General features: G+C 35.0%; 1 protein-coding gene across 3 annotated transcripts in view; it reads left to right on the top strand.

Annotated features, from left to right (window-relative positions):
* Positions 1 to 20,696, top strand: part of METTL4 (methyltransferase 4, N6-adenosine) — a 31,526-nt gene extending 10,830 nt beyond the window's left edge. For all 3 annotated transcript variants that reach the window (XM_082853391.1, XM_082853390.1, XM_082853392.1), the window contains exons 4-9: positions 852 to 1,221; positions 3,354 to 3,423; positions 7,315 to 7,489; positions 9,904 to 10,010; positions 10,424 to 10,515; positions 16,476 to 20,696. In XM_082853391.1, the coding sequence (XP_082709517.1) occupies positions 852 to 1,221; positions 3,354 to 3,423; positions 7,315 to 7,489; positions 9,904 to 10,010; positions 10,424 to 10,515; positions 16,476 to 16,621 (960 nt within the window). In that variant the 3' untranslated portion in view covers positions 16,622 to 20,696. The remainder of the gene's footprint in view (positions 1 to 851; positions 1,222 to 3,353; positions 3,424 to 7,314; positions 7,490 to 9,903; positions 10,011 to 10,423; positions 10,516 to 16,475) is intronic.
* The last annotated feature ends 2,274 nt before the right edge of the window (positions 20,697 to 22,970 follow it).

The following is a 22,970-nucleotide window of genomic DNA, read 5'->3' as shown; positions in this document are numbered from 1 at the left end:
TTTGTTTATATATTCATTTTATAGAGTTAATTTTTTTCTTTTTTTACAATTCAAGCTATATTTTATAAAATCAAAGGTATATTTATTTTAAAATTAAATTACTAGGGGGACTTCCCTGGTGGTCCAGTGGCTAAGACTCCATGCTCCCAATGCAAGGGGCCTGGGTTCAATCCCTGGTCAGGGAACTAGATCCCACATGCTGCAACTAAAGATCTCACATGCTGCAATGAAGATCCTGCATGCTGCAACTAAGACCTGGCGCAGCCAAATAAGTAAATAAATAAATATGTAAAAAATTAAGTTACTAGAAAAATTTAAGATTAAATGTGATTTAAACTTAATTCTTTTTTTTTTTGGCCACACTGCACAGCTTGCGGGATCTTAGTTCCCCGACCAGGGATTGAACTCATGCCCTTGGCAGTGAAAGCATGGAGACCTAACCACTGGACTGCCAGGGAATTCCCTTAATTCTTTTTATAAATTAGAAATTCCACTTTCTTTTAGAAACATTATCAAATTTATCATATAAAGTTTTAAGGATACATTTTCTACGTATTCAATATATTGTTTGGTTAGTTAATTTTCAGTGAGTTTATGAGATTTGTTTCATTCCACAGTTAAGAAATAGCATTTCAAAGGTATATTCACACTTTCTAACTCTTTTTGTAGTATTAAGTTATTTTCCTGTAAGCATTAAGAATGTTGATTTTAATCCAAGAGTTGAAATATTCAAAGCATAGTAGGAACTTTATTATTTAGAAAATTGTTTTAATGTCAGTGACTTTTTATTTTTATTTATTTATTTATTTTTTAGTGACTTTTTAATGTACTTAAAAAAAATTCTCTTACAGATCAGGGGGCTGATTTTGGATGGATCTTCACAGTTAATCCAAGAAGGTCTCAAAAGTGGCTTTCTTCATCCACTTTATGAAAAACGGGACAAGTATAGTGAGCCCATTACTTTACCACTTGATACCTGCAATTTGTCAGAATTATGTGAAATGGCAAAGCATTTGCCTTCTCGGAATGAAATGGAACTTCAGACGTTACAATTGATGGAAGATGATATATCTGTTACAGAGCAGGATTTATTTTCACGGATTGTTGAAAACAACTCTAGCTTTACAAAAATGATCACTTTAATGGGACAGAAATACCTGCTGCCACCAAAAAGCAGTTTTCTTTTGTCTGACATTTCTTGCATGTACCCGCTTCTGAGCTGTAAGTAATTATTATGTTTATTATTAGAAAAAGATAATTTTTTTGTGGCCTCAGAAGTCAAGAACAAGTCTGAATGTTGAATGAGCACCAGCATTTTGTGATAGGGTGAACACTTAATTTTCTCAGTGTATTTTTCTTTTAAATTCAATTTTAAAGTGCTGACTTCTGTCTTAAAAATTAAAAAAATTCTTATTACAAACAAAGGGTCAAAAACTTAACTAGTCCTCAAGAGAGTAAACATAGTTACTGTTCTGTACTTAGGAATTCAGGGTACAGTTGGGGTTGACCAAATAACTTTATTTAGCTTTTATTCATAGCAAAGTAGAAACACTTCATATACGAATGTTAATTCCCAAACCATTCCTAGCCTTTTAGGTTACATTTTAAGCTACTGTTCAAGTTTATTATCTAAAGTTTCTCAAAATATTTTCCTGTAGAAAGTTAAGAATTTAGATATTTAAGTCCAGAGTCATATACACCTGAATTTGAATTTAGATTCTGAAGCTTAACTATGAGTCTTTAGGCACTTCACAAAACTGAGCCTCAGTTTCCTAGTCTATAAAATGGATATGATAATACCTACTTCCAAGGGTAATTTTGGGGATTAGATGAGATAATCTGCATCATGAGCTTAGCTCAGTGATTTATGTTTCTAACAAATTATAACTATTATAATATTCTAAGGGATGATGTAGATAAGAGGTATATTGACCAAATTGAATTTAATCTGCTGTTTAATGTTATTTGGACATTTTTAAGCAAAATTTTACATTATTAACATAACACAGCTTATTAATGAAAAGCTTCTTTTAATTACTTTCAAACCGTCTTATAAATGATTGGTTATTCATGTCACAGTGTCATAAATTCTTCAGGGTAGATGACAAGATAACAAATTAATGAGAAAATCATGCTATATTTGAACATTTTTTCCCCATTCTTTTTGATCTTTGTTACTCTAATAGTTTAAAAGCCATCACTTCCTTATTTTAATTTGCATTCTTTTGATCACTTATGAGATTGTACATTTACAAAAATATACCTCTGTTTATAAAAGGAAAAGGGACAGCTCTTCCTCACAGTAAAATTCCAATTAATAAATGTAGGTAGAATGATGTAACTAGAAAATTTCCATTTGGCACACATCATAGTATTTGGGTGTCAAAATAGTGGATGAAAAGATGAGATGCAGGATATTTGCACAGTCTTAAAATATCTCCCTGCAAAATACTTATTAATTACAAAAGTAAAACTGGAGAAACCTGGCTGACAGCATTTTAACCAAATGATCAAAGGTAGTATCACTAATAATGAGACATTTTGACACTGTGTTTCCTGATAATGGCATGGTGATACTCTTGCCAAAAATAAAGAACCTAAATTTAATCACGAGGAAATACCAAACCCAAACTTGAGGGACATTCTATAAAATGACTAGCCAGTAGTCTTCAAAAGTATCAAGGTCATAAAAGACAAAGAAAGACTGAGGAACTTTTCCAGATTGGAGGAAATTTAGGAGACATGGCAACTGAATGCAATGTGTGATCCTGGTCCAGAGAAAAGAACACTAGTAGACTATTGGGGACATTTTGTTGTGGTCAATATATCAGTCAAAAGACAAGTTTTATTTCATGTAAAAAGTTGAAAAACAGAAGCAAAAAACCCACACCTACCCTATCTAGGCTTGAAAGGACCAAGTTAATATGGCTACCAAGACTTATAGGACATTTATAAATCATTGATGTCTAGCTAAGGGAGCTGTAGTTATTTTTAGGAAGTTTCTGCAATAGGTGAAATTATGTTAAAATCCCAGAGGTACTAAATTATAAGGGGAATCTCTTAATTATTTTAGATAAATTATTTGAATAAATGCCACAAATCCTTTTCTTGCATTCCAGTATATTTGTGTCTGTAGTGAATGCACTTCATTGTTGAAGAACATGTTTAGTTTTTTTTTTTTTTGCCATGTGGCATGTGGGATCTTAGTTCCCCAACTAGGGATGGAACCCATGCCCCCTGCAGTGGAAGTGCAGAGTCCCAACCACTGTACCGCCAGGAAATCTCAGAACATGTTTAGTTTTTAAAGTGATACGTATAGAAGATATTTTCTGAAATTGTCTCTTTGTTTTCAGGTAAGAAAACATATGATGTAATTGTGATAGATCCACCATGGCAGAACAAATCAGTTAAAAGAAGTAACAGGTAAGTGTAAATAATTTATCTATTAGATATGCTTTCTCAAAGCTATTGTCCTTTGTACATTCTAGTTACATATGCTAAAAGCATTACTTTATGATAATAGATTGTCTGAAACTACTAAAACACTTTCGTTTTAAGATTTTAATTCCCTTAAGTAGATAATTCTCTTGAACTAGAACTATATGTAGATGTAGGTTAAGAATGTTAAAAGTAATATATTTATTAATGATTAAGGTTACTGACTGTCCAGTTCAGGGATGTTTCTATAACACCAAAAGGCAACATTTTTGCCTTCTTTGATATCAAATTCTAAAGTTTAGAAATATGTGCCAAAATACAGTATTCCTTAATACTGCTATGAATGAATTGGTCTACTTCATTCTGAAATTTGTTTTTATTTATGCCACCATTTCGTTTATGTAACCTTTTAGAGTGATAAGTTCAATTAGTTAGTAAGATGACATTCCCTTTTAATAGCTTTTTAAAAAAGTTTTTCCCTCTAGTTCTAGTGAATGTCTTCAGTTGTATTTCCTCTCACTCTTCGATTTTCTGGACTGAACAGTTCCTATTACCTTGACTTAAAGTTCGTATGAAATTTCTTCTCCACAATTATCTTGTTATGCTTTTTGTTTATGAGCTGTACCAATAATTGGAATTTTTTTCTCTTAAAGTTTCAAGGATCATACAAAGAATTCCTGTAGCTATTCTCTATATGTGTGTATTTGTGCATGTGTGTAGATATCTATGTATATATAATTTTTTTCTGAACTGTATGAGAATAAATTAGGAAGAAGTAAGTTACTCTGGAATATTTTATTCTGTATTTCTTGAAAACAAATATATTAATATTTTCTTATATAATCATAATGTAATTATCAAAATAGGTAATTTTCCTTTTTAATTTTCTAATTTTCCTTTATTAGAAAATTAAAAAGGAAATCATATAGGGAGATACTGTGATATATGTAAATATCTTGTTACCAGTTTTAGCATCTGTGGTAGGTAGAATACTGTTGTCCCCCCTCCCCCAACACCCGCCTCCATGCCCTTGTCCTAATCCCTGGAATTTGTGAATATGTTAGGTTACATGGAAAAGGGGAATTAAAATTCCAAATGGAATTAAGGCTGCTAAGAAAAGGAGATTACTATGCATTATCTGGATAGGCCAGTCCTTAGTTTAGCTGTAGACAGGAGACCTAACTGAGGGTATTTCCCCTTTTTTCTTTTCTGTTATTTTTTCTTCTCTTCCTTTGTTTCTCCCTTCTCCACCCTCCCCCTGCCCAAGTCTTCTCTCCTCTTCTTTCCTTTAAAAGTATATAGTATATAGAAAAACTAACCAAAAAAAAAGAAAAAAAAGAAAAGAAAGGAAAAGTGTATAGTATAAGCATATTTATAGGCTAATGGTAAGGAACTACTAGAGAGGTTGAAAATACAGGAGGGGAGTAATTAGCATCACTAATAGACTAGAAGATGAGAATAAGAGAACACAGCTGGAGGGATAAGCTTTAAATATATGAAGCCATGCTATCCTTTAAGAGGAAATATATAGCAATGGGTAAGTGAAAGCGTATAACCAGGCGGGAGAGGGTTAGGTAGTTGAAGCAGTCTGATGGCTTTTTTTTTTTTAATTGATATGTGCGTTAACTTCATCTACAAAGAGTGAGTTTGGGCGAGACTTGAAAAGAGATGAAGGTTTGTAGTAGTTGACCAAGGATAAGTAAAAGAATTGATGAGTAGTTTTGAGAACCTAAGAATGGACTTAATTGAGCCAATTCTTCAGTTTAGCATTTTTCTCCACCTGATTTTTTCCATATGAAGAAGTTGAATTGAATTGTGTTGAAATTGAATTGAATTTAAGATTGGAGGTTTGCAGGAGTTATGGGGTGAAAGAGTAAAGGGGAGATTGGAGTTAGGGGTATAGTGAGAAGGCAGAGGAGTGATTGGTGGTTGGTAGTATGTGAGGAAGAGGAGAAAGTGTGGGCAGGAAGAAACTGATAGACTCAGTAAAGTGGAGGAATGGGGCACTGACTGAATGCTTTGATAAAGTCAAAGAATTGGTGACGGAGAAGAGGTAATGGCCAATTATCAGAAAATCTAGAAACAATAAATGCTGGAGAGGGAGTGGAGAAAAGGGAACCCTCCTGCACTGTTGGTGGGAATGTAAATTGATACAGCCACTATGGAGAACAGTATGGAGGTTCCTTAAAAAACTAAAAATAGAGCTGCCATATGACCCAGCAATCTCACTGCTGGGCATATACCCTGAGAAAACCTTAATTCAAAAAGATACATGTACCACAGTGTTCATTGCAGCACTATTTACAGTTTCCAGGACATGGAAGCAACCTAAGTGTCCATCGACAGATGAATGGATAAAGAAGATGTGGTACATATATACAATGGAATATTACTCAGCCATAAAAAGGAACAAAATTGAGTTATTTGTAATGAGGTGGATGGACCTAGAGTCTGTCATACAGAGTGAAGTAAGTCAGAAAGAGAAAAACAAATACTGTATGCTAATGCATGTATATGGAATCTAGAAAAACGGTACTGATGAACCTAGTGGCAAGGCAGGAATAAAGACACAGCATAGAGAATGGACTTGAGGACACGGTGGGGGGAAGGGGAAGCTGGGACGAAGTGAGAGAGTAGCATTGACATACACATACACTACCAAATGTAAAATAGATGGCTAGTGGGAAGCAGCCACATAGCACAGGGAGATCAGCTTGATGCTTTGTGACAACCTAGAGGGGTGGGATACGGAGGATGGGAGGGAGGCTCAAGAGGGAGGGGATATGGTGATATATGTATACTTATAGCTGATTCACTTTGTTGTACAGCAGAAACTAACACAACATTGTAAAGCAATTATACTCCAATAAAGATGTAAAAAAAAAAAAGTAATGGCCAGAGATCAGTGTATATGGTTTCAGAAATGGAGCAAGTTTGAGTGATGACAACGTCCAGGTTTTGGCCACTCGAAGGGATTATTGAAGTGGGGTGAATGCAATTGTATTTATTTAGGTGAAGAATAGGTGAGTGTGTACATTATTTAGCCTGTGCTTTGAAATTGCCCAGGATACTGGCAAGATTTATGTTGGTGAGGTAGAAGGATCTCAGAACTTAAATCCTCATTGAATATGGAGAGTGAGGCTGTAATAGTCTCGATAAGGAACATTGGAGGCTAGATAGCGTACTTCTCAAAGAGAAGGGGATTTTACACAAAGGTAGATGGCTGATAGCCTGGAACTGGCAGTAGGGGAGCTAGGAGAATACTGACCTCTCCTCTTTCTGTTGTGTGTGTTGGGTGCTGGAGAAAGGGCCACATTGGTTTGATGGGGTATTGTAGAGCAAGTAGTGTTTTAGCAAGAGAAACTAGACTTCATACTACTAACGACCAGGAGGTGCAAGACTGTAGAATTTTTTTTGTAATGAAAGCATGAGAGTTTCAGAGAGCCCAGTAGAACTGATTGGGAAGGATGAAAGAAACAAGATGATAGACTGAAGATGTTCGTGGGATATTGAGATAGTAGTTTCAAGACGGTTAATGGGGTCCCTTTGTAATGTACAGATTATGAAACCATAATATTTGCTTAATTTTGAATGTTAGAAGAGCATATAGAAAATATTAGTAAAATTACTGAAATGTAATACATTTAGAAATGATAAATATGGCTTCATCATTTTAAATTAGTAAAAACTAAAAATATTATTTCTGACTTGCGTGTAATAATGTGTCCACTGGGTGTCAGTGTGGCTTCATGTTTAGTTGCACAAATAAATATAGGAGCTTTGTGTTTGTGGAGTCAATGTTATACAGGTTTTCACCCTGCTTATTTTTCTTTTTTGCAGCAAATTTTGCTAATATTTTTTTCTGTTTATTTTTAGATATAGTTATTTATCACCACTGCAAATAAAGCAGATACCTATCCCTAAGCTGGCTGCTCCAAACTGTCTTGTTGTTACTTGGGTGACGAATAGACAGAAGCACCTACGTTTTGTTAAGGAAGAACTTTACCCTTCTTGGTCTGTGGAGATAGTTGCTGAATGGCACTGGGTAAAAGTAAGTTTAGAAGTTAATGTATTTGTTAACTTTATTTGTTAATAAGGTGTGACATACAAGTCACATAAAGGTAGCATCTACTTTTTAATGCTTAACATGTCACCGCTCTACTCCTTCAACATGGTCTAATTAAAATGTTTACTTTGCTACTAAATACCTTTGTCTTCTTATTCTCAAGACTTTTTACCTATTTGTTCTGTATATTTTTGTAGTAGAATCCCAAACTGCTGGCCTTCAGAAATCACTCGGAGATATCAGGATGACATTTTAAAAAGCTCTGATGTCTGTAGTTTAAGAAACAACAAACAAAAACTTTGGGGAATTTGTCCATCACTAAACATAGAAATTGTCTTACTGTTCATCTTCTTCCTCTTTACTCATCCAAAATTTCAGCTGCCCTTTGTGACTTCTGTCTTTCTTTCTTCTCCTTCCTCCCTTCCTCCCTTCCTTCCTCTCTCCCTCCCTCCCTCCCTCTCTTCCTTCCTTCCTTCCTTCCTTCTTTCTTTTTTTCTTATGTTTCTGGGGATGAGAGGGAGATAGCAAAGAAATGTACTGTGGAAGAGTTGGGAAAATGCTAGAAGCAAGGACCTTTTATACTTTAAACCTTAACTTAGTTCCTCAGTGCCTGTTTTTGAAAGAAATGATTCCAACTCTTGGATTGGTTGAATGATCTTTAATATCTTTGCTTGGTATAAAAATACCAAAAAATACAAAAATATAAGGCATCAGTTCAGAGTTCATTGGACATCCTTTTAAAGATACATTGTCTACCAGGTGAATTCCAGAAAACCCCTCCTAAATTTTAAAAAGGTAAACCAGGTTATTATGGGTTGAATGTTTTAACATTTATATAATATTTATTTAACTGTATATTCATTTTAGACACAGGTTCTATTTTTATGTGCTCTGTGTACTTTGTAGTGTACTGGAATATCTTCTAAAAGCTGTGTACATTATTTATTTGCACCTATTTTGTGAGACTTGGCAAACAAACACTTAAGTTGTGTCTTTGCTTTTACAGTTGTGCTTTGGGCTTAGCTTTGGTTGATTTGCTGTAGGACCATAACAGGAATATAAAACTCCATTCCACTCTGTCTATTATGGCAGTTCTTTTATAATCAGAGACTGAGGCCAAAGTCACGAAAAGGTTACCTTCTGAAATGAAAACCAGTAAAATGCTAATACATGAAAACTAAGACTGTTCATTTCTGGTAGTAATCAGTTCTATGAGATGGTATGATATGACTATAGCTTAAAACAAAAATATGTTTTATGAAATACTTATTAGGTAATTGAACATATTGTTATATCAGAAGGAGTAATCTGCATTGAGTATAAAGGATATCCAAAGAATAAGAATTTGCCAGTGTTTATACAGTGCTGTGTGGAATAGACGCTGTTTCTCGTGGGCCCTAGAGGTGGTAAAAGGACTTGGTTTTTTAGATACCTCGATATAGGGTAAAGGGTTCCACAGAGAATAGATATGAATATTCTGATAGTGAAAATATTTTCTTCCATGCTTAATTAATGATTTGATATTGTTATTATAAATTGTGTTTTGAGTTTGATTAGCTAAAGTGAGTCTTTGGGAGTCTGATCACTCCAGGATGAAATGATAAGATTGAATTTCTGGATTTATAATGCCAAGAAATTGGACCACGTATTGTCTATCTCATCAATCCCTGAGCTTCCTTCATTATTAATTTTAGCTCTGACAGTATTTAATGCCATTGTTTCCTATAAGTAAAGGAAAATACTTTATTGTAATTGACTTAGTCACATTGCCAGTAATAGGTAAATGTTATTTGAACAAATAAATGGATTAATGATGGCATGGTTTCCAATAATAAATTTTAATGAAAAATAGAGGTTTTTGTGTGCAAGATGATAAAATGATACTTAAAATTTTTTAGTCCTTCATAGCTGCCTTGTCCATTATGGTAGTCACTAGCAGTATGTAGCTCTTCAGCACTTGAAATGTGGCTAGTCCAAATTGAGACGTGGTGCTAAATGTAAAATATAAGTGTTTTAGATTTAAAAGACTTAATATGAAAGAAAGAATATAACATACCTCAATAATTTTTTGAATTGATTACATATTGAAATGGTAATATTTTAGATATGTTAGGTTAAATTAAAAATAATTAAAAATTATTTAAAACTTAAAATACAATTAAAATTAATTTTGCCTCATTCTTTTTGCTTTTTTAAATGTTGGTACTAGAAAATCTAAATTACATGTGTGGCTTAAACTTGTGGCCACATTATATTTTTATTGGACTGCGGTAGCCTTGAGGCTTAATACTTCTTTTTCTTTGGTGAAAATTATATAGTGGTAGGAAAAAAAACCCAATCCTTTTCCTGGATATTTACAGATGTATGGGTTGTTTTTGTTTTTGACTCCTTTTTATCAGATCACCAGTTCAGGAGAGTTTGTGTTCCCATTAGATTCTCCACACAAAAAGCCTTACGAAGGTCTTATACTGGGAAGAGTTCGAGAAAAAGCTGCTTTACCATTAAGGTAGGAAAGGTGATTTTTCAAAATTGTATAAATGTATTGATTTTAAGGCTTTTAAAAGTTATTAATACAGTGATCATTAGTTTTTGTTAATTTTTACATTTTTGAAAATCTGAAAATGGCCGAGATAAGTGTGAATGGTACGGCACATGAAATTTTATATTATCTTTTGCTTTATCTAATGTGTAAGAGTCATTATTGTAGAAAAGGAAACTATCTGAAATTGTTGGTTTCAGATAGTTTGTTGAAATTGTTGGTTTCAATCAAAGGTTGTTGATTTCCATTATTTCTATTCTTAAATTTATTATAAATTCAGATACTATTGGAAAGTTGAAAAAAAAATCAAGGCAACTGTGGCTTATATGTAAAAAATTGTCCTCTAAAATATAATTTACGTTTTTGTTCTGTTTTAATAGGAATGCAGATGTAAAAGAGCTCCCCATTCCAGATCACAAGTTAATTGTCAGTGTGCCCTGTACGCTTCACTCACATAAGCCACCTCTTGCTGGTATGTTTTTATAAAATAGTTATGACTTATGTGAAATTGACAAAAGGGTTGAATGTATTGATAGTATTTGAATAGTCTAGAAATTTGGAAAATAAATCAGATATATGTTATTTTAATTAATATTCTAAAATCATATAGCAGAATTTATGGAATAGAGAATAGATTTTTTTTTGCTACAGAAAGCTTTATTGTTTCAAGTTGGTCCGTAGCTTGGGAGAGGGCTCCAGGCGGTTACATAGCTGCCTAGTGGCAGCAGGGAGAGGCTCAGGCAGAGGCCCTGAGACCAGGAGGTGGAATTGGGCCCTCAAGGGCCGCTGGGCTCGAAGGCTACTGGTCCTAAGTACTCGCCTAGCCCTGGCTGGGGGCCGGCCAGCCTGCGGAGGTTGGTCAGGTGGTCATCCATCTTCTTGAATCTCACCTCCTTATCCAGGAGGTGGCTCCCCAGGAAGGCACAGAGATGGTCTGTGTGGGAAGAACCCAGGGCATGCAAACCCAAAAGGGCCTGGTTCAGGTTCTTCTCCGAGCCCATGGCAGCTTCTGTGGCGTCCAGGGCTTTGCCCCGCTCATCTTGGGGTGGCTTCGGCATGTCCCAGAAGAGGGCGCTGCTGCCACACTGGTTTTGCATCTTGGAGAGGTGCTGGGCCAACCCGCTGAAGGAGGCAGGGCCCTGGCCCTCCAGAGCCGCGTTGTGGCGCTCGGAGCAGAAGCCCAGAGAGAGGTAGGTGTAGCAGGCCCGCGGATGCAGGTCCACCAGGCGGGTGACTGCACCCTCCACTTGGGTGGAATAATTCTCACGAATCTGGGAGGTCATCGTGGGTGGCACTAAGGAGCTGACCGCAAAAGTGGTGTTGCTTGGTCCCGGAGGTCGCAACTGGAAAAGAGTCTGGAGGGTGGTTGGTGGTTGGAAAAAGGGTCTGTTATGTTAAAACACTGTTGAAGTGGAGACGGAGCCGCGTGACCACCCAGTGTACCCATGCAGATTAGTCCTACATTACCTCAGCCTTTCCTCTTCGCCATTTTTTAGGTTGCCCTTACTAACTGGGTTGTTATCCCATCACTGCCCTCAGCAGAATGAAGACTGATGGTGCATGTGAGGACTAGTTCTGCTAGGTGCTTTATTGTACTCTCAGGGTTCTATCCCTTGAACCCTGAAGAATTCCCTTGATAGTTGGTAGATACTCTCAGTTTTATGTTGAGTTGGTGTTGCTTTTCTGAACCATTGGAAAGGTAATTGCTGCAGCCTGGAATTCTTACTAGTCTTAATGCTTTAGTATAATGTCCATCATTTAATGAAACTAAGCAGCAAGGAATAGTGGAAAGCTTTAGCTTTTCAGATTGACTAACATGAGTTTGAATCCTGGTTCTGCTACTTGAGCAAGTTACTCTAATAATTTTCCACCTGAAAGTCGACATTTGAAGGGGGAATAATGATATTTAATCTTTCAGAGTTGTGAGGATTGTTTATATTTGAAATTCTGTAGCATATAGTAGAAGATCAGTAAATGCTAAATTTTTCAAGTGAAAGAATAAAAAAATAGGAATGTAATAGGAATAGGAATATGAGAGATACTGAATTTGACATTCAAAGTTTACTGTAAAAATCTTTTCTTTAGAAATATATATTTTATTAATTTGGTGGTCCTGGCTTAAATAAACCAAAACTTTCAAGCTGCCACTCAGGAAGACTATAGGCTATCAGCTTTTCACCTGATTTTGCAGAATATGGGATAATTCATGAGCTAGGATACATAGAAAGGTGAATTCAAATTCCCAAGAGAATGGTTATTGGTAGCATTTAAGATTTCTATTATCTTAAATTGCTTATACTGAGAGTCTTTAGTGTTAATTCATTTGAGAAATGTTCAGATGTCTACCTGTTGATCCATTCTTTGACTTAGAGGGATTCTTAGTGAATAATTGCCTGTAAACTTTGGACTGTTATAGATACTTTAATGCAGTAAACATTTGACTTAAATGACAAGTGTAGCTGTACTGTTCTTTGAGAAAAAAATTATATTTGCCACCAGTTATACTCATTGGAGGAAATCTAATTTGTATTCTTCTCATTTGAATTTTCTTTATCATTTGGTGAGTACCAAAGCTTAATTTAGGGTTTGTCTTAGGGCTTATTTTTTTACTTTTAAAAATCCAAGCGCCAGACCCAAAAAACCTTTCATTCCCAAATGATAGTTAAACTATTTCTTAATTCATTTTACATAGATTATGTTTAAAGAGTAGTCTTAAGATATAAGGTTTTAGGGCTTCCCTGGTGGCGCAGTGGTTGAGAGTCCGCCTGCCGGTGCAGGGGATGCGGGTTTGTGCCCCGGTCCGGGAGGATCCCACATGCCGCGGAGCGGCTGGGCCTGTGAGCCGTGGCCCCTGAGCCTGCGTGTCCGGAGCCTGTGCTCTGCAACGGGAGAGGCCACAACAGAGAGGCCCGTGTACCGCAAAACAAACAAAAAAGAAACAAAATATAAGGTTTTATAAAATAGTGAGTAAAATTAGTCTTTTATTAATACTAATAAAAATTAGTACATATTACGGCCTGTAGTTATGAAGTGCAGTTCTGCTGTGTTCCCAATAGAGTGCAGCACAAACACATTTTTAGCATTGAGAATATTTAAAAAGAAAAGTTAGATTTTGGGGGGGAAATCTTGTGTGACTCAATATATGTTATTCTTATGTTTTGGTTAAGTACTGGTAGACAAGTAGTATTTATAATCCTTTATTTTTGAGTTCATGTTACTGGATAGCAAGTGCCTGTATTTTGGGTACAGAGCCACACAAAGCCATCAGAAAGCAACTTGCAGATTTCTGCAGTATATTTTACTCTGAAGTGAGAGAGTGGCATGGACATATATACACTACCATATGTAAAATAGATAGCTAGTGGGAAGCAGCTGCATAGCACAGAGAGATCAGCTCAGTGCTTTGTGTCCACCTAGAGGGGTGGGATAGGGAGGGTGGGAGGGAGGTGCAAGAGGGAGGGGATATTGGGATATATGTATATATGTAGCTAATTCACTTTGTAATACAGCAGAAACTAACACAACATTGTAAAGCAATTATACTCCAATAAAGATGTTAAAAATAAATAAAAATAAATAAAATAGTATTTTACTCTGAATCATAACCCTAGGATTTGGGATAATACATGTTCTCTATATAATGCTTAGAACTTTTACATGTAAATGTTCTTAAACTGCTTTATGCCAATTCACAAAATGAAATGTTCTCTCTTTTGCTTCTAGAAACACCAATTTTTTTTCTTTTAACAAGTTTTAATTTGTTATTTCTACTGCAAAATGTAAAAAACACCAAATTGGAAGCATATTCTGTTTCAAAATGAGACATTTACTCTTTTTAAGTTTTGAAATTTCTTCCTATAGACTGAAACATAAGCCAACAATAGCTATGGCTTATAACCTAACATAAATGTATAATATTTTAAGTTTAAAGATTTAAGGTAGGAAAATCATGAAATAAAAGTATTTGAATGAAAATTTTGTTTTTCATATTGTACCTTAGAGGAATTTCTACTCCTTTTTACTACTTTACTCACAACAATTTGTATCTGAACAGTTAAATATAGTTTGATGAGATTTTATGCACTGACATTTGAGCCGCTTTTCCCCCAGCCATGCCCTTTGCTCCCAAGCAGAAGGGGAATGATGGGCTATGTATGAATTACTTCCTCTCCATTGGTTACAAGTATGTTTTACTAATGCCAGATGTTATGTAATTATTTATATATATTGGCATACTCACATTTAAATTTATACCTTTGAATTTGCTTTTTTAAAATTGAGATAATTGACATATAACATTATATTAGTTTCAGGTGGACAACATAGTGATTCAAGATATATATACATATTCACTGATCACAATAAGCCTATACATGGTTACAAAATTTTTTTCCTGTGATGAGAACTTTTAAGATCTTGCATTTTCTTTTAAATTGATATTTAAAATTAGTAAGAATAAAATATTCCTATTAATTTGCCTCTATTTCTTTTGCTTTGTTTTGAAATTAAACATATGTGGTTAACAGTACAAAAACATTACTCCTTGATTTTCTGTGTTTCTCAGCTAGAAAGGAAAAAAGCCATGCAGAAATGTGTTCCATTGATAAAGTAGAAGGTGATAAATGGGTTTAGGTTTCATGTATTTTTCCACTCCAAGTACCTGGCCATCTTTTTCTATTAGCTAGTGAACTCTTAGAAGACATGGATATCTATTTCTTTTGTTAAGTCCCATAGCACTTATAATGGGTGCTCAGAAATAGTAAACATTAAAAATAAATTTATTTATTTATTTATCTAGGCTGTGCCAGGTCTTAGTTGTGGCATGCAGGCTTCTTAGTTGCGGCATGCATGCAGGATCTCGTTCCCCGACCAGGGATCAAACCTGGTCTCCCTGCATTGGGAGCACAGAGTTTTACCCACTGGACCACCAGGGAAGTCCCTCAGAAATAGTAAACATTATTGACTGGCTGATTCCAGTTTAGACTCCAGTTTAAAATTCCAAAATAGAGTTGCTAACATCTTTGTACCAAAGAACTGAACAAGCAGAAAGAAGAAAACAAAACCTTGCCTTCAATATAACCTTAGACCACATTAAAAGTGAATTGAGGCCAGTAAGTCATTGAATTCATGGGGCAAAAATGGAAAAGTGATATAAAAGTTTATTGTTCTAAGACTCTGGGGAAATTTTTCTCACTCAAGTTTAATAGCATTTAATTATATACTTATGAAAGGACTAGAAGTCTCATGTAAGCATCACCTAGAAGCTATCAAAGCCCAGATTTGAGTTTGGTGAGTTATAGACAATGAATACTTTAAATTCTTTGATTTTTGATAATCAGGACCAGTGCTTTCAGACAAATGAACAATTATTTTACTGTGAGATCATCTGAAGAACATGAAATATACATTTTTAAATATATTATCTTTCACATCTAACCTATATCAAGTATTTCTAAAGAATCCTTATCATTGCTAAAGGGAATTTGATGGGTTTCTTCCAAGCTCAATCTTATATAGCAATTAAGAACTATATTTTGCCAGTTCCAGTGACTTTTCATCCCTGAATTGTTATTTTCATACTCGATTCCTGTCGTAGAATATACATATATCAAAAAAATACAGCTAACCAGCAACGTGATCAAGGTTAAATTGATTTAAATATTTGTTATTCAAATGAGCATGTGCTTTAAAAAAAAGCTCCTACGGTATTCTCTTTTTTTCTGTTAGTGTAGATCACAGCTGTTTAGCCAAGGTATAGATGAGATGCCATTTTCCTAACAAAATATAATTTTCAGTAGTTATGAATACATTGAATAAGGAATACTTAACTGTGGAAATAATATGGTGAAATTTTAGGTAAAGAAAGATCTGTAATTTGGAAGTGAAGGAGTGTTCTCAGTACCAAGTTGTAGCTGAGGAGGTAGAGTTATTTGTTAGATATATGTTCTGAATATTTCTCTGTGTTTCCAACTCTTACACTAAAGTATGTTTTTGCAGAGACTTATGTTTTATCTTAGTTTTTAAAGTGGGTTGTCTTTGTATTGTTCCTATAGACTTTTTTTCATGCATGGATTACATTTATTAAAAAATAAATTAAGTTAGTACTCAGGAGCAATGTCAGCATTATTGGAAGACTGAAAAGTTACCGATGTGGGTGTTAAAATCCTCATTTCTTATCTACAAATGAAAACTGATAAATCAGGACTATTGAAAGTGCTGATGGTATTGTTCCCAATCTCAAGGGTGTTTATTTCAAATGACTTTCTAACTATAAATAGTAAAGCCTGTGATGAAATCCTTGAAATTAACTTGCCTTTTTTTTTTTTTTTTTAAGGAAACATCCCTGCTTTTCTACTCTTTACTGCTAAAGGAAATTGAGTCCTTCCTTAATAATAATTTTCGTGTTATTTTCTCTTTTTTTTTTCTGGACAGAGGTTCTAAAAGACTATATCAAGCCAGAGGGGGAATGTTTGGAATTGTTTGCTCGAAATTTACAGCCAGGTTGGACTAGTTGGGGCAATGAAGTTCTCAAATTTCAACATGTGGATTATTTTGTTGCCCTGGAGTCTAAAAGTTGACTATGTTCTTAAAATTGTGTTTTTCTTCAGTTTTTCCTCACCCCTTCTCTGTTCATTCTAATAAATTTTTCCTTTTATTACCAACCAGTATGCTTAGAGATGTAAACAGGACTTGGTTTTTCAGGAAAATGATTAAAAGTGACTAGCTGTCATATAATTTTGAGATGAATTTTACTTCAGTTGCACTAGTATTTCACATTATTCTGGGCCCTACAAATAAAGAGGTAAGCAGTTAGAACGATGGCAAGATTTTGTTACTGAAAAAGTTCAGAAAGCATGCACTATGGACTTGAAGTCACAATTCTATATATGGGTGTGTTTTGTTCGGCCCATATGGTGTTGTAAAAAAAGTTGGAGCCATCAGTCTAAAAAATCAGGAAATTTCACATAATAAGTCCATATTTCTGCCTTTCTTTAAACGTCAGAAACTCTGGCTACACTGCAGCCTGTGTTCTTTCCTGGCATCAGTCTGTGGGACCCAGTGGTGGCAGCTTATTTGGGAAGGGCCATGTACTCTCCAGTTTACCACAGTAACCCTTGTCCCATGCCACTCACTTATATTGTCTTCCTGACCCCTGTACAACCTGAATTCAGAACATCTAGTATACTGCTACATTCTGGAAAATGTATTCAAAGACCTGCTAAGTACTGCATCATTGTATTGAGTTCATGAAACATTTTTTGGAGGGTTTTAAATTTCATTCAGGGTTACTTTTCAATTACTTTTTAGTTTTGCTTGTTTTTCTAGAAGAAAAATAAATTCTTAATAATGTCAGAAAGTAAACACTGCTTGGACTTAATTGATATTTATAGAACATTCCATCCAAAAGCAGCAGGATACACATTCTTCTCAAGTGCACCTGGAACATTCTCCAGGATAGATCACATGCTGGGCCACAAAGCAAACCTTGGTAAATTTAAGAAAATTGAAATCATATCAAGCATCCTTTCCAACCACACTGCTATGAGATTAGAAATCAACTACAAGGAAAAAACTGTAGAAAACACAAACATGGGACTTCCCTGGTGGTGCAGTGGTTAAGAATCTGCCTGCCAATGCAGAGGACATGGGTTCAAGCCCTGGTCCGGGAAGATCCCACATGCTGTGGAGCAACTAAGCCTATGTGCCACAACTACTAAGCCTGCATTCTAGAGCCCATGAGCCACAACTACTGAGTCCGTGTGCCACAACTACTGAAGCCCGATCACCTAGAGCCAGTGCTCCGCAACAAGAGAAGCCACCACAATGAGAAGCCTGTGCACTGCAACGAAGAGTAGCCCCTGCTCACTGCAACTAGAGAAAGCCTGCATGAAGCAATGAAGACCCAACACAGCCAAAAATAAATAAATAAGTAAATATTTGAAAAAAAACACCCCACAAACATGTGGAGGTTGAACAATGTTACTAAACAACCAATGGATCACCTAAGAAAGAGGAAATAAAAAAATACTTAGAGACAAATGAAAACAAAAACATGACAATACAAAACCTTTGGGATACAGCAAAAGCAATTCTAAGAGGGAAGTTTATGCCAATACAATCTTACCTCAGGAAACGAAAAATCTCAACTAAACAACATAACCTTACACCTAAAGCAACTAGAGAGAAAAGAACAAACAAAACCCAAAGTTAGTAGAAGGAAAGAAATCATAAAGATCAGAGCAGAAATAAATAGAGATGAACAAAACAATAGAAAAGATAAGTGAAACTAAAATCTTGTTCTTTGAAAGGATAAACAAAATTGATAAACCTTTAGATTCATCAAGAAAAAAGGGAAAGGGCTCAAATCAATAAAATTAGAAGTGAAAAAGGAGAAGTTACAACTGACACCACAGAAATACAAAGGAATCATAAGAGACTACTACAAGCAACTATATGCCAATGAAATGGACAATCTGGAAGAAATGCCCAAATTCTTAGAAAGGTACAATCTTTCAAGACTAAACCATGAAGAACAGACCAATCACAGACCAATATGAACAGACCAATCACAAGTACTGAAATTGAAACTGTGATTAAAAAACTTCCGACAAACAAAAGTGCAGGACCAGATGAATTCTATCTATCACAGGTGAATTCTGTCAAACACTTAGAAAAGAGTTAACACTTATCCTTCTGAAACTATTCCAAAAAATTACAGAGGCAGGAAAACTCCCAAACTCATTCTGTGAGGCCACCATCACCCTGATACCAAAACAAGACAAAGATACTACAAAAAAAGAGAAAATTACAGGTCAATATCATTGATGAACATAAATACAAAAATCCTCAACAAAATACTGGCAAACCTAATCCAACAATACGTTAAAGGGTTCATACACCATGGTCAAGTGGGATTTATCCTAGGGATGCAAGGATTTTTCAATATCCTCAAATCAAGTAGTGTGGTACACCACATCAACAAACTGCAGAATAAAAACCAGTGATCATCTCACAATAGATGCAGAAAAAGCTTTCAACAAAATTCAACACCCATTTATGATAAAAACTCTCCAGAAAATGGGCATAGAGGGAACCTACCTCAACATAATACAGGCCATATATGACAAACCCACAGCTAACATCATCCTTAGTGGTGATAAGCTGGCCGCATTTCCTCTAAGATCAGTGAGATCAGGCTGACAGAATTTCCTCTAAGATCAGGAACAAGACAAGGATGTTCACTGTCACCACTTGTATTCAACATAGTTTTGGAAGTCCTAGCCATGGCAATCAGAGAAGAAAAAAACCCCAAAAAACCAAAGAAATCCAAATTGGAAAAGAAGTGAAACTGTCACTGTTTACAGAAAATCCTAAAGATGCTACCAGAAAACTACTAGAGTTCCTCAATGAATTTGGTAAGGTTGCATGTTACAAAATTAATACACAGAAATCTGTTGCATCTCTATACACTAACAATGAAAGATTGGAAAGAGAAATTAAGGAAACAATCCCATTTGCCATTGCATCAAAATAATAAAATACCTAGGAGACAAAAGGCCTGTACTCTGAAAACTATAAGATGCTGATGAAAGAAATGGAATATTTTACAAACAGATGGAAAGATATACTGTGTTCTTGGATTGGAAAAATCAGTATTGTCAAAATGGCTATACTACCCAAGGCAGCTACAGATTCATTGCAATCCTTATCAAATTACCAATGGAATTTTTCATGGAACTAGAACAAAAATTTTAGAATTTGTATGGAAACACAAAAGACCCCTAATAGCCAAAGTAATTCTGAGAAAGAAAAATGGGGCTGGAGGAACCAGGCTCCCTGACTTCAAACTATACTACAAAGCTGCAGTAATCAAAACAGTATTGTGCTGGCACAAAAACAGAAATATAGATTAATGGAACAAGATAGAATGCCTAGAAATAAACCCATGCACCTATGGTCAATTGATCTATGACGAGGATGGAAAGAATATACAATGGAGAGAAGACAGTCTCTTCAATAACTGGTGCTGGGAAAACAGCTACATGTAAAAGAATGAAATTAGAACATTCTCTAACACTATACACAAAAATAAAATGGATTAAAGGCCTAAATGTAAGACCAGATACTATAAAACTCTTAGAGGAAAACATAGGTGGAACACTCTGACATAAATTATAGAAATATCTTTTTGTATCCACCTCCTAGAGTAATGAAAATAAAAACAAAAATACACAAATGGGGCCTAATTAAACTTAAAAGCTTTTTCACAGCAAAGGAAATCATAAACAAAATGAAAAGACAACCCACAGAAAGGGAGAATATCTTTGCAAACGAAGTGACCGACAAGGGATTAATCTCCAGAATATACAAATAGCTCATGCAGCTCAATATCAAAAAAACAAAAACAACCCAACCAAAAAATTGGCAGAAGATCTAAACAGACATTTCTCCGAAGAAGACATACAGATGGCCAAAAAAACATGAAAAGATGCCCAACTTTGCTAATTATTAGAGAAACGCAAATAAAAGCTACAATGAGGTATCACCTCACACTGGTCAGAATGGCCATCATCAAAAAGTCTACAAACAATAAATGCTGGAGAGGGTGTGGAGAAAGGGGAAACCCTCCTATGCTGTTGGTGGGAATGTAAATTGGTAACAACCACTATGGAGGACAGTGTGGAAGTTTCCTTAAAAAACTAAAAAAATTAATAGAACTACCATATGATCTAGCAATCCCACTCCTGGGCATATATCTGGAGAAAACCATAATTCAAAAAGATACATGCACCCCAGTGTTCATTGCAGCACTGTTTACAATAGCCAAGACATGGAAGCAGCCTAAATGTCCATTGACAGAGGAATGGATAAAGAAGATGTGGTAAATATATACAGTGCAATGTTCCTCAGCCATAAAAAAGAATGAGATAATGCCAGCAACATGGATGGACCTAGAGATTATACTAAGTGAAGTAAATTGGACAGAGAAAGACAATGATATCACTTATATGTGGACTCTAAAAAGATGATACAAATGAACTTATATTCAAAACAGAAAGACTCATTGTTTTCAAAAACAAATTTATGGTTACCAAAGGAGAAAGGTGGGGAGAGGGATAAATTAGGAATTTGGGATTAAGAGATACACACTACTTTATATAAAATAGATAATCAACAAAGACCTACTCTCTAGCACAGGGGACTATACTCAGTGTTCTGTAATAATCTATATGCAAAAAGAATCTGAAAAAGAATGGATATATGTACATATATAACTGAACCACTTTGCTATACACCTGAAACTAATACAACATTGTAAATCAACTATACCCCAATATAAAATAAAAATTAAAAGAAAGTAACTACTGCTCATGATTGTGAAAAATTTTTTAATATTATTTCCAGATTATCTACAAATAAATATTTGTTTACTAAGTAAAATATTTTTACTGAAATGGTTCTCTGAAAAGCATGCTGATTTATTATATATAAGTTTAAAATTTTTTTTTAAGGTATACTTTTCACATAATAAAATTCTCCTATTATCAGTGTCGAATTCAATGAGTTTTGAAAGCATACATATATATCTACCACCATAATCATGATATAGAACATTTCCTTCATCCCCCAAAATTGATATGTCCTTTTGCAGTCAATCCCATCCTCCCACCCTTGGCCCTTTGCAAATGATTTGTTTTGTATCATTAGTTCTGCTTTCTTAGAATTTCATATAAATGGAATCATAGAATATGTAATCTATTGTGTTTGGCCTTTCATTTAGAGCTTTGAGAAAAGAGTTTATAGATTTTCTACAAATATTTATCTACTAAGTAAAATGTTACATTGAAATGATTATCTGTCAAGTTTGCCAATTTATTTACTGATTTTGCCAAATAAAATTGTTATTTTTGAAGTTTGTTCATTCTTTGAGTATGTGAATATCAGAGGCTTAACTTTGAGCCTTGCTTTAGTTGCTGCCTTTGCTCTATCCTCACTGTAGGCTCTATCTACCTTGTCCTGTTCTAGTTATCCAAATTCTATGGCTCAAACTCACTCTTACCAGAAAACTGTAGGCCCCCAAATCTTACCTTTTCAGGCTTGGTACTCTAGAGACGTATATTTAGCGAATTTGTGTTTTCAGCTTCAGTGAGACTTGGATTTTGTACTGATTGTGATTCAGAGGAGGATTATAATCACCTTCAATGGCTTTCCCTTCCTTGAAGATGCCGCTCAATTTACCTCATTTGACATATCATGTACCGTTGGCTTACCACATGCTGGGAAGCACCACAGCATTGTTGGCATGGTTTTCTGGTTACCAGAGTTCTTTTACTTCAATTATATCACTTTATTCTCAAAGCAGTCTTATGAAGTTGTAGTTATAATGAGAGAACACGTTCATAGAGGTGAACTGACATGGCTAATAAGTGAACCAAGACTTGAATTCTATTCTGTTTCCTAAATTAAGACACTTTATGTTGTACCATGTTTGCTAATGAACCTGAGATCTTAATAGGCTCATCAGCTGCTAATCAGAGGATCCACTGTTTGGCCTGAAGCAAATTTAGAATGGTTCATATGTAGTCATCCAAACATACCTTTCTCAGTATGTGATATCATCAGTCTTGGATTATTAACACAGTATTTTTTGTTAGAGATTTTAGTGACATTAGTTGAACTGATATCCTCAGTGCAACTCAGAATCACTCAGAATCAGATAGCCTGCTAAACCCTTGGACATAAGCTGTGAGCACATTTACCATGCAATTGTATTTACCTCAATCAGATTAGCCATTTTAAATTTACATTTTTAAGGAAGCCCTTCTGCAAGATACAGACTTGGACTTGAAGGTGGTTGTTCAAATTGTTAGATTAAGTAACATAAGTACAGGTGCAAATTATTTAATGCACCATGGTTATCTGCTA

Source organism: Leucopleurus acutus (assembly GCF_964270905.1).
Source record: "Leucopleurus acutus genome assembly, chromosome: 13".
Classification (NCBI taxonomy): domain Eukaryota; kingdom Metazoa; phylum Chordata; class Mammalia; order Artiodactyla; family Delphinidae; genus Leucopleurus; species Leucopleurus acutus.
The sequence above is the reverse complement of the archived record's forward strand: the minus strand, read 5'-3'. Positions and strand labels throughout refer to the sequence as shown.